A 20351-nucleotide genomic window follows, 5' to 3' on the forward strand; every position below is an offset into this window, starting at 1 on the left:
TATTTGTGGCAAGCACAACATCAAAGACACTGTGCTGTACATTTGAAACTAACGTTAACATTGTGTCTCAACTATACTTCAATTAAAAAAAAAAAAGAAAAAAAGAGCAAGTCCTCCTCCCAAATACAAGCCTTAGACCCAGCACTCAAAAAGTACAATCTGTAGCAAAGTCATTCCATGTGGAAGCAAATCACCTACTGACATTTGTTGGCCAATCATCCCCCTCGCCCAATTTTCAACAGTAATTAATATTCCAACCAGTAAATTCAGATCTTCCCATCTCTCTGTAAGATGTGGTTCAACACACTCAGAGAAAGGTTTTTCCATGTTTGAGAAAGACTTTCTTTTTAAATGGTTTCAATGAAAAAAACCACTGCTCTACCACAGGTCTCAGAAAGAACACATGGGAGGAACCAACACATTTCTCCAGTGAGGCCAACATAAGGAATTATGACGTGTAAAGCTTTAAAATCAATGATCTAAAACTAATGAATGAACTATTATAAAAACTATTCAGAGCTGAAAACATTCAGGAATAAGCAATTTTGCAATATACCCACAAAGATCACCTACTTTAAGAGGATACTTGATACACAAGTCATCAAACCAGTAAATAAAGTTTTTGAGAAAGATAAAGAGAATGGCCTATGTCAAATGCTAACTAAAATGTACCAACACGAGCTTTTATTGGTCTCAAAAAAACTCACACAAGTAATTCCTAGGAAACGTCATGAAAATACTCAATTACTCAGAATTACTTTGCTATAAACCTTAACTTGTAGAGTTTTTACGCCCTATAGAAAATTAAAGAATACAAAATAAATTACTTGACCTTTTTCAGATGGTAATAAAGTTCCAAAAATAAAACTGTAATGACTTCAGTCATTTATAATCCCTCAAATAAAAACAAAGTAAAACTAAGTTAGAGCATTTAGACTCAGTTAACTGAGTAGAGCATTTATATTCAGCAGCTCAAGATACTATTTAAAAAAAAAAAAAAAACACAAAAACCTTTGGAAGAAGAGGGCAATGTACTATAATCCCAGAATGAAAAGTATACTTCAAATTCTTGACAAGCTGCCAGTTTAGTCCTCTACTTAAGATGAATAACATTAAATATCAAGCAGTAGGCACAGGAATCATAAAATATAACTGGAATTTTAAAGACCTACAAAGTATGTGCCACTGGCTTACAAAAATATAAAGCTTAGAAAGTCTCATTTTTAAAACGTGAATTAAGGGGGGCATCCGCCTGGCTCAGTAAGTAGACCATGTGACTCCTGAACCTTCTCTTTATTATTATTTTCCAACCTACACAATTTTAAGTCAAAAGATACCCCAAGTTTGAACAGTGAGGAGATATTTGATAAAAATCAAGGCATCGTTACTAATTTTTCTGAGTAAATGGTGGAATCATAGTTACTGTTTTTAAAAAGAATCCTTACTGACTGAGATACATACTAAAATATGTACAGATGAAATTATAAATGATGGCATTTGCTTTAAAATGGATAGAGAGGTGGGGAATAAGAACATATTTTTTATACATTTGATCTTGCCCATAATAAAAAATTTAAAAAGAGGGGCACCTGGGTGGCTCAGTCCATCAAGCGTCCAACTCTTCATTTTGGCTTAGGTCATGATCTCAGGGTCCTGAGATCAAATCCTGAGTGGGGCTTGCGCTGAGCATGGAGTCTGCTTAGGATTCTCCCTCTCCCTCTGCCCCTTCCTCCCCCACTAGCGGCACGCATGCTCTCTCTCAATTAAAAAAAAAAAAAATTAAAAAAAAGAAAGAAATATTCTACAAATCAAATCACTGTCTTTCTCACATACATATGTGTCTGTGTATTAAAAACTGACATGTAGTTTTAAAAAAATATTTTCCAAATGTTACAGCAATACTTTGTTATTATCAATGACAAAGTTAAAAATAGTTACTTTAAAACTGCTTAAAAACCTTTTTGCATCCAGTTACAACCCAAAAATGCAATGTAAACTTCTAAAGAACTTACTTGGTGTGAAAGCAAATCTGTGCTTGCATAATTCACAGTATTCTTTTCGACTGTGTTTCAGCCACTGAACTAAGCTGCAATCACAAACACATTCATTAGTGTTACAATGAAGATATTTTAAGGTTTCACTGAAAACCAATGTTCTATTAAAATTTAAGGTATTATAGAGCTTTTACAATTTCAACAGTTTCATATTTATAATATTCTTTTTTACTTTTTATAACTTAATGCCTTCTGAAAGTACAGAACTGTAACAGATATGTTTCTACTATTTAAAAAGTTCAATTGGGGCAACTGGTGGCTCAGTGGGTTAAGCCGCTGCCTTCGGCTCAGGTCATGATCTCAGGGTCCTGGGATCAAGCCCCGCATGGGGCTCTCTGCTCAGCAGGGAGCCTGCTTCCCCCCTCTCTCTCTGCCTGCCTCTCTGCCTACTTGTGATCTCTCTCTCTGTCAAATAAATAAAAAATATATTTAAATAAATAAATAAATAAATAATAAAAAGTTCAGTTAACTAAATTGTAATGTCCTCAAGGCTAACCTCAACTATGAAAGAATCTCCAAGTGTCACATCAGTTCTAATACTGGTCTGATGAAACTGCTACCATGGGTAGCTCGGTCTGAATCCTGCTGGCTGTGTACCCAGAACAAGTTACTTAACGCTTGTTTTCTTATCTGCATAATAAAACATTCCACCTCATGGTTCTAAGGATTAAATGATTTAAGATCTATAAAAGCAATGAGCACCACCTGGCACAAAGCATTATACAAATGTAAGGTATTAACATGTCAAGCAGAATCAGAAAACTTTAACACTTCCAATGAACAAAATAAGCTCTCCACGGTAGAAACGAACAAACAGGTACTCAAATGCACCTGGAAAACAGTAACACCAAAATGACAGGGAATGGTAAGAAGGAATATGGGTAATTTCCAAATTTTCACAATTAAAAAAAAAAAAAACCTACTATAGAAAAAGTTCATTGAAACAATCCCCCTTACTATATAAATGACAAAACCAAAGCTCAGACATAAAATTTTCTAAAAGGATGACTCACCATTCTTGATGGATAAACTTAATACTGCCAGTACATACACAAGGATGATAAAGAGGTTTCTCAGGTGTTCCTTCTGACCGACACACTCTACATATGTCTGTGAATGAAAAAGATAAATTGATTAAACTTTTTTTTTAAAAACCCCAAAACAAAAATAATGTGTTAAAGAATCTATCAGCAGCAGAGAAATGAAAGTGTTATGATAATAAGCAAGTATATTCCAAAACTAGGGGCGCCTGGGTGGTTCAGTAGGTTAAGCCTCTGCCTTCAGCTCAGGTCATGACCTCAGTGCCCTAGGATTGAGCCCCACATCGGGCTCTATGCTCAGCGGGGAACCTGCTTCCCCCTCTTTCTCTGCCTGCCTCTTGCCTACTTGTGATCTCTCTCTGTCAAATAAATAAATAACATCTTTCAAAAATATATATATATATTCCAAAACCAAAAAATTCCCTAGTATATAAAAAGGCCAGTTGTTCCTTCCAGTGAGAACTGTACTCATTAACTGTACTCTTCCATAACTAATGCCAAATAGAAAAACACAAAATCAGGTCACCACTGGTATCCTAGTAGTTTTAAGCTCCAGTACTAACAGTTTAAAATCCTAAATCCAGTCCTCACAGTTTAATCTCCACAAAACACAACCAAGGACTTAATGGCAGTGGGCAGCCCTGGAGACACCCCTGTAGCCTCACCTCACTCCACCACAGATACAGAGACATGCACTAATAGGGTGAGTTTTGCATCCCAAAACTACAAAGGCACCGGGTCAGAGAGAGGTGAGCCAGAGGTCACCTTAAGCAGAAGTACCGGAGCCCAGGACTACCTGGTCAGAGGCCAGAGGCAAGAGCTCACCCTCCACTCTGCCCCACGTGGTTCTGAGCACATCTGCCCATCTTCTTGTCTGGTGGCCCATGATATGTTGAGGAAAAACTCCAAATGCCAAGAACCATCCCACTCACAGGTTCCGTAATGCTCCCTCTGCAGGACAACCTATGGAAAGTGGTCACAACTTTTATTTACACCTTCTTCTCTGTGATCTGCAGGGCTATGTGCCCACCCCAAGTGGGCAACGTGAGGGGCAACAAGCAGTGTATTAGAGACAAAGAGGTAAAGAAAACTTTTGATCTACTCTCTCAAGGGAGTTCCTCGTTCATGGGGAGTAACTGCAACCCAAGCCCACTGTTAATGGATTTAACCAGGGACACATACACTGATCAGTGTGGCACTCGGCCCCCAATGTTAAAAAGCAGTGTGTTCCTCAACCTAGGAAGGCTGAGCACCACTTATCAAAGTTGACGGATAATGACTACTCGGGCTGCCTTACTGGTTAGCACACTCATCCCAAGAGTTATCCATAAGCCGGGCGGATCACTGCCGACATAGAAAGGCCACACACCACCACCCACAGAAGAGCTTTTGCTGTGCCAGTTCTACCTACACGAGAGCCAGGAAGGGTTGTCCAGGTTGAGTGAAATCAAGCCCACTCCAGGGCTGTGTCTTTCAGTTAGCTTTAGAACCTTACCCCCCCACCACCACCGCCAGCCAGAGGACTCCGGCTTCCTGGAAGCCATCTGTGGGTCATGAGAGCAACGCTGGCTGTCCGCATCGTTTACGGTCAGAACTACACAGGATACATGGGGTCCAAGCCTCTTCAAACGCCCACTTTCACCTTCGTCCTTGATTAATGAAAACATCTTTGGCAAAAGCTTCACTCTGGTCCGTCTTGCACCAGTCTAAGACTCTGGGCTCTAGCAACACAATATGAATGTCCCAACAATCCTGCCTAACCAGCCTCTGCAAAGTTCTGACACAAACAAAACAGAACCACACTAGAATTCCATGATTCTAAGGGCAGTATCCTGGCAGCTTGAGTCTGCTTTCAACACTCAAATTTTCTCCAAGTGTACACTTCAGCCTAGGGAAACTGGACTAAGAGCCAGGAGCTCACCCAAGGGGGTGGGTAAGACCTGGAAGGACCATCCCCTGTGGTGGATCTGCCGCTGCCCGCACGGGAGATCCAGCATCAAGCTGGCATTTGAACTGCGCTGGGTTCAATACCTGCCCTGGAGTGGAGATGACCACAGCGGCCAACAACCAGGCTTGCCCTGCATGGATCCTCCTTAAAGCATTCAAAATGCACTCATTCAAAATGAGTCCAGTGTCGTTTTTCATCACTGCTCTCCCAGATCTGAAGTAGATAATCTGCACATTGCTGCCTTTCTTGGTTGGGGGAAGTTGATCATCAAGCTCCCTTTATGGTACCGAACCTGGATTTCTGGTCACCATAGCTGCCACTGTAGACACTATGACTTCTACCTAAAATAGCTGACAGGTCCATGGAACATGCAACTGATACTGGTTATCAAGACTCACCAGAGCTACTGGTGCCTGTGGCATCAATTAGTTCCACAATTACCATAGTTACCCAGGTAGGAGCAGAACAAGCACTTAAAGCCATGTGGAACATGACCACACTGGCCCAAGGGCCAGGATGCCTACAGATTAACTTTAAAAGACAGGCAGGTGCTAGTGAGGGGTTATCTAGGTAGGGTGGTTTGGGGGCAAATACGGGTGAGCCAGTGCAGACATAGGGTGAAGCAGTCCCACACTGTCCTGTCTCTGCAGCCAGTGCTCAGGCAGTTGCAGAAGTAGGGCACAGCAGCAAAACTGTGGCAAGGTGTGTCCTGCATTGGGACACAGTGTAGAGGAAAGCAGCAGAGACAATGCTGCGCTCACACAAACGCAGGTTGCTATGTTGCCCTCCAGAAACAAAGTGACTGACTGGGCAAGGACTCTCCTTGTTAGCACACAGCTGCCAACAAGATGCAGGGACAATGGAGAGTATCCACAAGTGCGAAAGGCTGATGCTGGTGGCTCATCCTGTAAGGGGCCCAGCCTCACAAGGGCAGCCCAGCCCCAGGTGGCACAGGAGAGCTATAAGGAGGACCACGCATTGGCCAGATTGGGGGTGGGGGGCTGCAGAAGGCACAGTGTGGGGGTTGGGAGGGAGACGGGGAACACATGTGCACAAGACAGTGATCTCCACAAGACCACATTCAACGACAAACCAACAAACACAAAACTCAGCAAGCCCAACAATCTACATGGATTGTAAGGTTCTGCTTAACACATGACAGAGTACTGGACCCACCCACCTCTGTAAGGCTGAAACCATTTTCAACATAACACGAAGGCTTTGCCTTTTATCCTCATTGTCTTTCCAGGGTACAGTGGAGTTTTCCACATGCTACCCAACACAACTGACTGAATGCAGCCAAGATGAAAGAAAATCCACCAGCCTCCCATTAAATCTAACATTTAGATTTGCAAATATAAAACAAATCCACTCGTCTCACCAATATTTTAGGTCTGAAGTATATAGTTATTTCTTTTTAAAAAAAAAAAAGATATTAACATATAACAGGTGTGTTAACTGAATTAGTATTTCCAAATTTTGTTTCATTTTCTAATGGCAAATGAAGGCTCTTAACGATATGCCAATGTTTTTAAGAGTGTAAAGGGATCCTGAGGCCAAAAACTTCAAGAACATTTTTTGTGTGTGTGCTTGTGAAACTTTTGGGAAAAATCAGAATAACTATGGTTCTCTCAAAATACACAAATAGACAATTTTCATTATTTTGTAAGGAGTTTCACAAGCCTCCATTGATTCTTTAAAAAAAAAAAAAAAAAAAGGAAGAGAACATTAGACATCTCAACTGCCTCATTTTAGAACCATGGAGATTTTTTACATAATTACAAAATTATAGCAAAATGGAAAATAAGCAACCCCTAAACCAAAAACAAATTATAACAAATGAACCATACGTGTGTGTGTGTGTGTGTGTATATATATATTATAAATATATCTCAAGTTTAACCACAGAAAAGAATTACTTTAGAAACTTTAAAACAGTAATATGATCACATATGCCTAGCAGGCTATATTCTAAGACAGAAGAAACTGTAATTAAATCCTAAACAGAATTCAGTCATCGTGGTGTGAAGAGCAATAATATTGATAATAATTTTAACACTTGGAAGGATAAACCCATTAAGGAGTCTGATGCTGGTATTGTGGTTGTGTGTGTATTTTTTAAGTGATCTCTTAGGATACGTATTTACAGGTGAAAAGATTTCATACCTGGGATGTGCTTTAAAATGATGCAGGAGAAGTGTGGAGATGGGAAAGGAAAAGGGTTGAGATGCAAGAATTATCAGCCATACGCTTTATCTGTTGAATAAAATGCTGGTTATCAGAGGTTATTGCATTAGCCTATTTTGTTTTAAATTTTACATGATGGGGCACCTAGCTGGCTCAGCTAGTGGAGCATGCAACTCTTGGGTCTCAGGGTTGTGAGTTTGAGTCTCACAATGGGTGTAGAGATTACTTAAAAATAAAATACTTAAAATGGAGAAACATTCCATGCTCACGAACTGGAAGAACAAATAATGTTAAAATGTCTATGCTACCCAAAGCAATCTACACATTCAATGTAATTGCTATCAAAATACCACCAACGTTTTTCACAGAGCTGGAACAAACAATAAAATTTGTATGGAACCACAAAAGACCCCAAATAGCCAAAGCAATCCTGAAAAACAAAACCAAAGCTGAAGGCATCACAATTCTGGACTTCAGGTTGTATTACAAAGCTGTACATCAAAAGACTGTGGTACTGGCACAAAAACAGACACACAGATCAATGGGAGAGAACAGAAAACCCAGAAACAGACCCTCAACTCTATGGTCCACCAATCTTTGACAAAGCAGTAAATACACAAGAGAAGAAAGTCTCTTCAAGAAATGGTGTTGGAGGGGCGCGTAGGTGGCGCAGTGGGTTAAAGCCTCTGCCTTCGGCTCAGGTCATGATCCCAGGGTGCTGGGATAGAGCCCCGCATGGGGCTCTCTGCTCAGCAGGGAGCCTGCTTCCCACTCTCTTCTCTGCCTGCCTCTCTGCCTACTTGTGATCTCCGTCTGTCAAATAAATAAATAAAATCTTTAAAAAACAAAAACAAAACAAAACAAAAATAAACAAGAAATGGTGTTGGAAGAACACCTGGGTGGCACAGTCAGTTAAGCATCTGCCTTCGGCTCAGATCATGAACCCAGGGTCCTGGGATCAATCCCCCACATCAGGCTCCCTGCTTGCCAGGAAGCCTGCTTTTCCCTCTCCCACTCTGCCTGATGTGTTCCCTCTCTCTTGCTATGTTTCTCCCTGTCAAATAAATAAATAAAATATTTTAAAAAAAAAAGAGAGAGATGGTGTTGGGAAAATTGGACAGTCACATGCAAAAGAATGAAACTGGACCATTTTTTTCTTAAGCCATACAGAAAAATAAACTCAAAATGGATGAAAGACCTAAATGTGAGATAGGAATTCATCAAAATCCAGCAAACTCTTTGACCTCAGCCACAGCAACTTCTTGCTAGACATGTCTCCAAAAGCAAGGGACACAAAAGCAAAAATGAACTATGGGGACTTCATCAAGATAAAAAGGCTGTGCATGGCAAAAACAGTCAACACAACTAAAAGACAATCTACCGAATAAAAGAAGATATTGGCAAATGCCTTATTAGATGAAGGGCTGGTATCCAAAACCTACAAAGAAAACTTGTCAAATTTAACACCCAAAAAATAAAAAATCCAGTCAAGAAATGGACAGAAGACATGAGCAGACATTTCTCCAAAGAAGACACAAAAATAACCAACAGACATGAAAAAATGATCAACACCACTAGACATAAGAGAAATACAAATTAAGACCACAATGAGGTATCATGTCACACCAACCAGAATGGCGAAAATTAACAACTCAGGACACAACAAATATTGGCGAGGATGTGGAGAAAGGGGAACCCTCTTACACTACTGGTGGGAATGCAAACTGGTATAGCCACTTTGGCAAACAGTATGGAGGTTCCTCAAAAAGTTAAAAATAGATCTACCCTATGACACAGCAATTGTACTACTGGGTATTTATCCAAAGGATACAAACATAGTGATTTGAAGGGGCATTTGCACTGAAAAGTTTATAGCAACAATGTCCACAAAAGCCAAAATACAGAAACAGCCCAGATGTCCACTGGCAGATGAATGGATAAAGAAGATGTGGTATATATGCAAGACAGAAAATTAGCCATCAAAAAGAATGAAATCTTGCCATTTGCAAACATGGATGGAACCAGAAGGTATTATGTTAAGCAAAATACATCAGTCAGAGAAAGACAAATGCCATAAGATTTTGTTCATGTGTAATTTAAGAAATAGAACAGCTGAACACAGGGGAAGGGAAGGAAAAGATTAAATGAAACCAGAGAGGGAGACAGACTATAAAAGACTCTTAACTATAGGGATCAAACTAAGGGTTACTAGAGGGGAAGTGAGTGGGGAAATGGGGTAACTGGGTGATGGGCATTAAGGAGGGCACTTGATGTAAGGAGCAGTGGGTGTAATATGCAACTGATGAATCACTAAATTCTACCTCTGAAAATCAATCAGTCAGTAAAACCAAATCTCTAGGGGCGCCTGGGTGACTAAGTAGGTTAATCATCCAACTCTTGATTTCAGCTCAGGTCATGATCTCAGGGTCATGAGATCAAGCCCTGCATCCAACTCCACACTGAGCATGGAACCTGTTTAAAATTGTCTCTCTCCCTCTTCCTCTCCATCTGCCCTACTTCCCAGCTCACACTTGAGTGCTCTCTTTCTCTAAATATGTAAATAAATAAGATCTTAAAAGTAAAATTTTACATAATAAAACTTTTGAAAAATAAGCAATGGCTAACCATGCAATTTACAAATATCACAGTTGAACTTTCATTGTACTGACACTACCAAGTCCAATTTTATCAATGAAGTTCTTCAACAAGAAGGCTTATTAGCATGTGGGGTTTTTTAATTTAATTTAATTTATTTGACAGAGAGAGACAGTGAGAGAAGGAACACAAGCAGGGGGAGTGGGAGAAGAAGAGCAGGCTTCCCGCTGAGCAGGGAGCCTGATGTGGGGCTCAATCCCAGGACCCAGGGATCATAACCTGAGCCGAAGGCAAACACTTAGCTACTGAGCCACCCAGGCGCCCAGCATGTGATGTGTTTCATATGTATGTGCACGCTCGTACACACACACAAACCTGAAAACTCATGTTAGATTTTATTTCACTAATCACAATTTTTAAAATGTGATAAAGCTTTCACTGGCTACATCTTTATTAGGGGAAAGCAGAGTAAGATTTAAATAATAGGTCTCACCATTCCTAAAAGCCTCATTCTGTCAACCACCAACCCAATTCTAATTTAAATCATTTAATCTAAATGCCTTTAACCCACTGATCCACCCAGGTGCCCCTAATCTAAATGCCTTTAATCTAAACCATTTAATCTAAATGACTTTAAAATGGAATTTGGTCCAAAAAAATATCACTAATCTCTTTTGCAGTACTGACCCTGTTTTTTCCCACATCATGAAGATCTGAGTGTTGTTCAAAAGCACCTCAAATATAAATATCACCCTAACTGGACAGGTGAAGATTGTTGATATAAATAAACTAGAATGGCAATAAGCCCTAGCTATAAAATACTTGTAAGGCAAACATTTGGCTATTTAGCAGGCCCCAACCCCAGCTTAGACTGTGCCAAGGGCAGAATCATACCTTATTGGGAAACTGGAAGCTGGGAAAAGTGGCCAAAGTGAAAGACTGCACCTGCTCTCACTCTATATTCTCAACTAAATTTCCTTAGCTAGCCTCTCTGTGGACTAGGAAGGAATGGAAGCTTCTTCCCTGCCAATCCATGTTCCAGTGGAAAAATCTGGAACAAATCATAGGTATACAGAGCTAAACATTTTTCCTGGAAGGATACATAAAATATTAACTTTATGTTAACTTTATGTTAAGTTGCTGACTTTGTGGATCAGTTTTGGGGGAAATACACATTTTATATATGTATCATGTCCACAGCATATACTTGAGTATTATTTTGCTCATACCCTAATATTAAAATTAATAGTTTCCTTATAAACTTACAAAGACATGTACAAGAACGTTCACAGCAGCACTGTTTCATAAAAATACCTCCAAAATGGGGGCTACCTGAGTGGCTCAGTGGGTTGACCGTTCGACTCTTGATCTCAGCTCAGGTCCTGATCTCAGGGTTTTGGGTTCAGGACCTATGTGTTAAGCTCCACCTCCAAAATGGAAACTACTAAGTGTCTATCAACAGTAGAATGGATAAATTTTAGTATATTCAAACAACTGAATACAACATCACAATGAGAATAAACCAACTAAAACTACAACCACAACGTATTTATTGCATAGTGATATTCAGTGATAAAGAACTCTCTCTCTCTCTCTCTCTCTCTCACACACACACACACACACAGAAAGAACTCAGACACAAAGAATACCTATTCCACATGAAAAACTTCAAAAAAGTTGGGGTGCCTGGGAGGCTCAATTGGTTAAGAGTCTGCCTTCAGCTCAGGTCATGATCTCAGGGTCCTGGGATTGAGCCCCGCATCAGGCTCCCAGCTCAGCAGGGAGTCTGCTTCTCCCTCTCCCTCTGCTTGTGCTCTCTCTCTCTAATGAATAAATAAAATCTTTAAAATAAATAAATAAATGTTCACAAACAGGAAAAACTAACACTTATTAGAAGTCAGCATTGTAGTTAGGAAAGAGGCAGTAGAGACTGCAAGAGGACTGAAGAGAATGGCCCAGATGAAATCGACACGCTTCTCCCTATACTTCCTGTCAAGTACAACCAAGTACAGCCAAAAGCGCAGGACATTATATATAAAAAGAAGAAGATTCTAAAAAAGTGAAGAAAAGCCAGAGCAGCAAGGGATCTGGTGACCCAAGGAATCATATCCGGTGAGTTCTCTGGGCTTTTTTCCTTCAGGTATCCTGGAGACTGTTGGTAGAAATGGAGAAGCTGACAACCTGAAAACACCAATGGAACAGATAAACTTATCCCAAAAAAGCCAAAGACCAGGAAAGAGGCAACTTAGCAAGACAGGAAATTTTTAGACAATAAATGCTTCTGTACCCCAGCCAAATACCACAGGGGGAAAAAATGAGGCCCCAGGGTGCCTGGGTGGCTCAGTGGGTTAAGCCGCTGCCTTCGGCTCAGGTCATGATCTCAGGGTCCTGGGATCGAGTCCCGTATCGGGCTCTCTGCTCAGCAGGGAGCCTGCTTCCTCCTCTCTCTCTCTGCCTGCTTCTCTGCCTACTTGTAATCTCTCTCTGTCAAATAAATAAATAAAATCTTTAAAAATAAAAAAAAAAAAATGAGGCCCCAACATCACCTCTAGCAGCCAAGGCCAGGAGGGGAAGCAGACCTAGATTAGCTGACTCTATGTCAGTTACTGAGGCCCAAATACATTATCAAAAAAGTTAATGAGGAAATGATTAAAATATAACCGTCAATTACAAAAGAGTATTCCCTCTAACTTGCTCATTCGTCCAATTTGGTTGTATGATCTTTGTTTGAATGTTTTATTTTTTTCACAATTTAATGTCAATATTCTATACATATTTTCTATCTACTCTTCAACTTTGTTATATTCTTCCATTTGGATAGTAGGCTGCTCCCTCTGGCAAAACACATTACACCACTGAAATATAAAGGTAAAATAACTAGGTAGTACAGCAGCTAATGATGAGTGAAGTCAACATTTTTTTTTTAACCATATCACAAATTCTCTTTCTATGTGAATTTTCTAAGTTCTTTGTCCAGTTTATTAAATGGGGTCTTAATAATAGGAAAACAGTCAAAAAATTAAAAAATCAGCCAAAGATTTGAACAGATACTTCACCAAAGAAAGTATACAAATGAAAAAATGCTGAGGTCATTAGCAAAGTGCAAATTAAAATCAAAATAGGATGGTGATGGTTGCATAACAGTGTGACTATATTTAATGCCAGTGAATTGTACACTTAAAAAATGGTTAGAATGGTTAATTTTGTTATGTGTATTTTGCCATAAAAATTTTAAGTCACAGTTTGATACCACTACATACTGATTAAAATGATAAAAAGAAAAAAAAAACACTCCTCATATGATGCAGCAATCCTATTCCTAGGTATTTAACTTAGTCAAATGAAAACTTATGCTTATACAAAAACCCATATAAATTTGTATAATGGCTTCAATCATAATTTCCTCAAAATGGAAACAACCAATCACAGCATTCCACAACTAGAGAATAAACTGTGGTACATTCAATATTCTTTTTTACAAAAGAGTACTATTAAGCAACAAAAAGGAATGAAATACTATACATACAACAAGGTGAATAAATCTCAAATGCATTATATGTTAAGCAAAAGAAGCCAGACTTAAAAAACTACATACTAGATGATTCCACTTATGACGTCTGGAAAAGGTAAAACTACAAAGACAGAAATACATCAGTGGCTGCTAGGGTCTGGGGGTGGGAGTGATCACAAAAGGGAAGAGGGATATTTGAGAGGTGGATGAACCAGTCCACCTCTTGAACGTGGGGGCTACATGACTGTATGCATTTGCCAAAAACTCACGGACACTACCATTGACAGATGGGTAAAGGATATATATACATATATATGTGATGTGTGTATATATAAAAATATTTTTATATAAAAATATAAGACGTGTGTGTATGTGTGTGTAACACACACATATACAATAGAGTATTATTCAGCCATAAAAAAGAATGAAATCTTGCCATTTGTTACCACATGGCTAGAGCTACAGAGTATAATGCTAAACAAAGTAAGTCAGAGAAAGACAAATATGATTTCACTCATATGTGAATTTAAGAAACAAAAGAAATGAATAAAAGGGAAAAAAAGAGAGAGAGAAACCAAAAACAGACTCAACTATAGGAGAACAAACAGATGGTTACCAGAGGGGAGGTGGGCAGGGGAACTGGTGAAATAGGTGAAGGGGATTAAAAGTCCACTTACCCTGATGAGCACTGAGTAATAGTATATGGAACTGCTCAATCATTATATTGTGCATCTGAAACTAACGTAACACTGTATGTTAACTGCACTGGAATTAAAATAAAAAATCAAACTATTCCAGACCAAAACAAGAACAAAAACCTCATGAACATTAAGTAAGGTAATTTTACTATATTTACATTACAGTTTAATTTTAAAAACAACTTCTAAAGACTGTCTAAATAGACATATAAGAACAAATGAGAAAAGATAATGACATGAAAAGAAACTATTGTTCTCCTCACTAATGAAGTTGTATACTGAAATGTATCCCAATAAGCACATTAATTTCATCCAGCCAGATAAGAATTAATGCTGTTAGGGACTGCGGAGGAAATCATTAGCACTGGACATCAAGTATTTCTGGCATTCCGTTTTCTGGATTCATAGCAGGACTGCACTTCCCTGCCACTTCGGAAATTAGATACGGACATGCAATTTACTTCAGTCAATGAAATACAAACTACAGTAACATATACCACTCCTGGGCAGAAAACTCTGGAAGCCAGTGAACACAACACATCAAACTACATTTTCCTGCCTCAATGATTGTGGAAGAAAACACACACAAAGTCTCCACCAATCTAGGTCTGTAAGTGACCATAGTTAGCAGCATCTCCCCCTAGCCTGAGTAGACCTAATATTCGGTGAGAAAAGAACCTTTTGTTGCTTTAAGCTGCTGAGGTTTGGGGTAGGTTTGTAACAAAGACATAAATTAGCCTATCGTGTTTCATAAAGAGTCTCAGCAGCTTGGGGGTGGGCAGGGGGGACTAAAACAAGCACAACTACTACCAACACAGAAAGTCAATGAGAGAATAAACCCATTTTGTCTATGAAGACCAGTCCCGCCACCCAAAACCTCAATAGAGTAACACCACCAGGGTTATAAAAGAAGACTATCTACAAAAGGCGCAGTCTGAGGCCCTTTACTAAAACCAAAATAATGAAGTTTTGAGGTAGGATAAGGTTCCTGCTAGATTTACATGCAGTAAAATTACAAATCTCTCTCAGGTCAAAATAAAAGCATTGCACTTGTTATTAACGCAAATCAACTTAGAAACAGTAAAGCAACTCTTCCCGCTTTGCTTTGCTTTTTCCCACCTCCAGCTCTCCAGGCTCCTCCTGCTTTTCGAAAGCAAATTTCTTCTGTTTAATCCTGTGGAAACTTTTGTCGCTTTATTTGAATACCTAATATCTTAGCAAGGCATACCTTTTTTATAAGTTCCAAGCACAGTGCCTAGAGCTCAATAAATATAAAGGTTTTCCGTTTGTTTGTTTGTATGTTTTAATGAAAAATCTCAAATCCTTAAGTGACTGAGTATGGAGACTGCCCGGGAAAAGAGAGGGAGGAGAAAACAACAACCAGGAAGAGCAGGTTCTCAAGTTGGAACCAGCTGTTGGAAGTCCACACCCACGGGGGTTTGGCTCATGCTACCAGTTCTTCTAGCCAACAATTCAGCTCACCAAATATGTCCTAAGTACCAACTATGAAAAAAAGAAGAAAAAAAACCCTAAAAACTTTGGGTATATGTCATAATTTTTAGGTCACTATCTACCTTGAAAGTTTTTCCACATTAGATTTCAAAGTGTATGCAAATTCCTTCTGGTAATTATCCTTCTGGTGATAATTCAATAAACAAAGGACTGTTAAATTATTAGTAGTACACTTTATTTTTCAGAACAATTTTATATTTACAGAAAATTTGAAAAAATAGTGCAATGTTCCCATACACACAGTGCCCAGTATCCCCTATTATTAACACCCACATTAGCATGGTATTTTTGTTAAACTTAATGAGCCAACATTCACGAATCATTAACTAAAAGCCAGTTGATTCAGATTTCCTTAATCTTCACCTAATGTCCTTTTTTTGTTGTTTCAAAATCCACCTGACATTTAGTTGTCATGTCTTCCTAGCTTGGCTAAGACAGTTTCTCTTGGCTCTGGCAGTTTTTCAGGCTTTCTTGTTTTTGATGACTTTGGTCATTTTAAGGAGTACTGGTCTGGCACCTTGTAAGATGCCCCCTAACAGAATTGGTCTTATGTTTCGCTCATGGCTAGAACAGGGCTATGGCTTTGAGGGAAGTAAAGGACAGGGGCAAAGTGCCATTTTGATCACATCATATCAAGGGTAAACCATTAACATGAATCATGACGGCTACTGCTGGCTTTGACTCATTTGGCTGAAGTCACAAGGATTTCTAGTATCCGATTACCAACAAAAACTTTTACAGTTAGTAGCTATGATCACAGTAAGTAAATATTAAGAATCTATGATTGAAAACTATTATTCAAAATGTCTGTAAATAACCTACATATCCCAAACCAGGCGAGGGGGGATCTAAATTGTGGTACACTGACTACACAGAACATGAAAAAAATCCCTGCTAAATAAGCAAAGCAAAAATAAAGAATAAATAGAATACACACTGTACTTCCTACTAGGTAAAAACATCAAAATAGCCTAAAAGAGAAAATATGAAAAAAACAGCCATTATAATTGGTCAGATAAGAACATGGGTGATTTTCTTGCCTTCTCTCCCCAAGTTTCTAGTGCTTCATCGCTACTTTCACAACTACAAGAAAAAACTACCTATAAAAAAAATATGTATGTGCTAATTAGGCCTTGCAAACATAAAGTCCCAATTCTACATGTATCCCAAAGTTTAGTTATTTTCTTCTCTCTCCAGATTACTGGTAATTACAAACTTAACACTCACCTGTACTGTTGCTCCTAGAAGCCTCTTTGCTGACTAGGCTTGAGTTGCACTGAATCAAAGGGAGCACTTTTGTGGGAAAAGGTGAAGCCATTTTCTATTTCTGGCTCTAAAAACAGCAGTGGCAGCTAATTGCAAATGCTTTGAACTCCTGCAGTAGTTACAGAGATCCTGGTGGTGATTCTTTTTTTCTTTTTCAAGTTTTATTGATTTAGTAATTTCTACACCCTACGTGGGGCTTGAACTCACGTACCTGAGATCAAGAGTCACATGCTCTTCCAAATAAGCCAGCCAGGCACCTCTTGTGGTGACTTGGCCAGGAGCAGTGGGCATCCCCGAGTTCTGCAGCACAGGTAGTGGCTCCCAACAATTACAGGAACAGTGTGCCAGGTATCAACTTATTTCACCTCAGTTCCAAATCTCTCCTTCAGTACCTCATCAGGTACTGAACTCAAAACTTTTTTTTTTTTTTTAAACAAATTTGTGGGGCATCTGGGTGGCTCAGTTGGTTATGCAGTTGCCTTTGGCTCAGGTCATGATCCCAGGATCCCGGGATGGAGCCCCGCATCAGGATCCCTGCTCAGTGGAGAGCCTGCTTCTCCCTCTCCCTCTGCCTGCCACTCTGCCTACTTGTGCTCTCTTTATCTGTCAAATAAATAAATAAATCTTTTTTTAAAAAAAATTGTCACTAGAAGATACTGGAGGGACAACACAGGAGGAAGTGATTTTCTGGCTCCTGCTGCACTGTCAGTAGGTTTGTTGTAATGACCACCTTTCACAACCCTACTGGTAAGAATCCAAGACACCAAGAATATAAGACACACCAGGTCTTGTACCCAACAGTGGTATCCAACTCCCCCTACATGCCCATCCACCACCTCTGACTCTCCTGCACCCTGGAGGGTTGCCTCCTGCTAGCCCAGACTAGCTCTGGACAACTCCACACTCCTCCAGTGGTGTCTAAACCATAACTGTAAGAAGTGGCCCTACCTCTTCCAAGTCGGCCTCTACTTGGATACTTCCCTTCTTGCCCAGGTACCCTTTACTGCACTGTTTACATCTCTTTAGCTACCTTCTTCCCATAGCTTAGTAATTCAACTTCCTCTGCTTAACTTACTGGGTGTCATCTGTCTCTTCACTAGATCAAGACTGCAAAAAAAAATACTTAAAGAAGAACCAACTAAAAGTTTTGAACTGGAAAATACAGGGAGTGTGGGATCACTCCTCGACTTGAGCTCAACACCAATGTTTGCCTCAAAAAAAAGTACTTTGTACAATTCTTTGGAATTACCAATTGAACTATTTTTTCCTCCCAAGAAACATCATGTTTGTTTTTGAAACATCATTTTTACCATAGCTTAAAAAAAAAACTGAAAAGAAAAACAAAAACAAGTTATTCAGACAGATCTGAGTATTCCGCAGACATTTTATCACAAAAGAATGAAGTGAGCCTAGGAGCCAAGGAAAACTGACAATATTTGCTGCCAATAATAAAAATCAAACTTTCAAGCAAAAATTAGGATTTTAGAAAACTTGTATCCACCACAATGAGCATGACTGCTTCCCCAATTGCTAAAAGGCTTTTCAAGATGAGACAGGTAGTGATGTTAAGGAATGTAAGCTTTTATAATACACATGAAACCTATCAACATTTGGAAGACCTGCATAACTCAATGACTGATTATCTACCAAAAGACCAACACATGATGTTACAAAACCACACATGACTGAAAAACAAACCAAAGTATTTTTAAAAACAGCTCCACTGAGGGAGCGCCTCGGTGGCTCAGGTCATTATTTCGGGATCCTGGGATCGAGCCCCACACAGGGTTCCCTGCTCAGCAAGGTGTCTGCTTCTCCCTCTCCCTCTCCTCTGTATGTTCTTTTTGATTATAGTCATCCTAGTGGGTGTGAATCATTTCACTCTGGTTTTAATTTGCATGTACCTAACCACGGGTGGTGCTTAGCATCTTTTCATATGCTTATAAACCGTATGTATATATTCTCTGGTGTGGTGTCCAAATCTTTGGGCCTCTCTTAAACTGTGTCATTCATTTTATTTTTAAGTTTTGAAAAATTTTTATATAGTCCAGTATCAGATAGACATTTTGCAAACATATTCTGTGGCCTGTCTTCATTCTAACAGTATCTTTCAAAGAGCAGAACTTGTGAATTTTGATGCCATCCAATTTATCAATTTCTTCTTTTACAGATCATGCTTTTAATGTTTTATCTAAGAAATCTTAGCCTAACCCAAAATCACAAAGGTTTTCTCCTATATTTTCTTCTAAAAGTTTCACAGTTAGGTTTTTCATTTAGGTCTAACATCTCTGAGTTAATTTTGGTATATGGTGAAAGGTATGCCTCAAAGTTAATTTTTTGTCTATGATCAGCTAATTATCCCAGCACCATTTGCTGAAAAACTATGCTTTCTCCACCGAACTGCTTTTGTATTTTAGTCAAAAATCAATTGTCCACATATATATGAGTCTATTTCTGGACTATTCTGACCCATCAAACCAATGAATTTTAAGTTGATTTAATTTTTTTAAAAAATTTTATTTATTTATTTGACAGACAGATCACAAGTAGGCAGAGAGGCAGGCAGAGAGAGAGGGGGAAGCAGGCTCCCTGCTGAGCAGAGAGCCCAATGCTGGGCTCAATTCCAGGACCCAGAGATCATGACCCAAACCGAAGGCAGAGGATTTTAATCCACTGAGCCACCCAGGCGCCCCATTGATTTAATTTTTAAAAGGTGATGTGTATGCTTTCAGATTAATAGCACTTAAAGAAAATACCACTTTAAATAAAAAAAAAAAAAGAAGAAGAAGAAAAAAATAAACGACCACTTGTCAAATTTTGGCATAGTATCAGAGGACATAAAAAATTACCTAAAGGGGCGCCTGGGTGGCTCAGTGGGTTAAGCCTCTGCCTTCAACTCAGGTCATGATCTCAGGGTTCCGGGATCGAGTCCCACATCTGGCTCCTGCTCAGCAGGGGGCCTGCTTCCTCCTCTCTCTCTCTCTCTCTCTCTCTCTCTGCCTGCCTCTCTGCCTACTTGTGATCTCTCTCTGTCAAATAAATAAATAAAAGCTTTTTTAAAAAAATTACCTAAAAATACAACTCCCATTTTCTTTTTTTTTCTTTCTTTTTTTTTTCTTTTTTTTTTAAGATTTTATTTATTTATTTGACAGACAGAGATTACAAATAGGCAAAGAGGCAGGCAGAGAGGGAGGAGGAAGCAGGCTCCCTGCTGAGCAGAGAGCCGGATGCGGGGCTCGATCCCAGGACCCTGGGATCATGACCTGAGCTGAAGGCAGAGGCTTTAACCCACTGAGCCACCCAGGCGCCCCTCCCATTTTCAAACTATCTGTGTGAACAAGCCCAATCTTCTTCATACATTTTAACCAAAACATATCACAAGAGTAACTGCAGGGGCAGAGATGGGAATCCAACTGTCTTCTAACAAGTCAGACATAAAGATTTGCAAAAAACTGAAACAATGCTACTTTTCTCCCTAAAGTTTTCGTCTTGGAAAATACATTTATCACAAAGTTATTCTTCTTAATATGTATTGCATTT

At 39.3% G+C, this 20351-nt stretch overlaps 1 protein-coding gene across 1 annotated transcript in view; it reads right to left on the bottom strand.

Moving 5' to 3' along the window:
- The window catches only part of MARCHF6 (membrane associated ring-CH-type finger 6), an 81453-nt gene that overhangs the window by 53774 nt on the left and 7328 nt on the right, over positions 1-20351 (bottom strand). Inside the window, exons 2-3 of the mRNA XM_044233838.1 lie at positions 3068-3164; positions 2013-2086 (exon numbers count right to left, since the gene is read on the bottom strand). Coding sequence (XP_044089773.1) covers positions 2013-2086; positions 3068-3164 — 171 coding nt within the window. The remainder of the gene's footprint in view (positions 1-2012; positions 2087-3067; positions 3165-20351) is intronic.

Source organism: Neovison vison, chromosome 1, assembly GCF_020171115.1.
Source record: "Neovison vison isolate M4711 chromosome 1, ASM_NN_V1, whole genome shotgun sequence".
Classification (NCBI taxonomy): Eukaryota; Metazoa; Chordata; class Mammalia; order Carnivora; family Mustelidae; genus Neogale; species Neogale vison.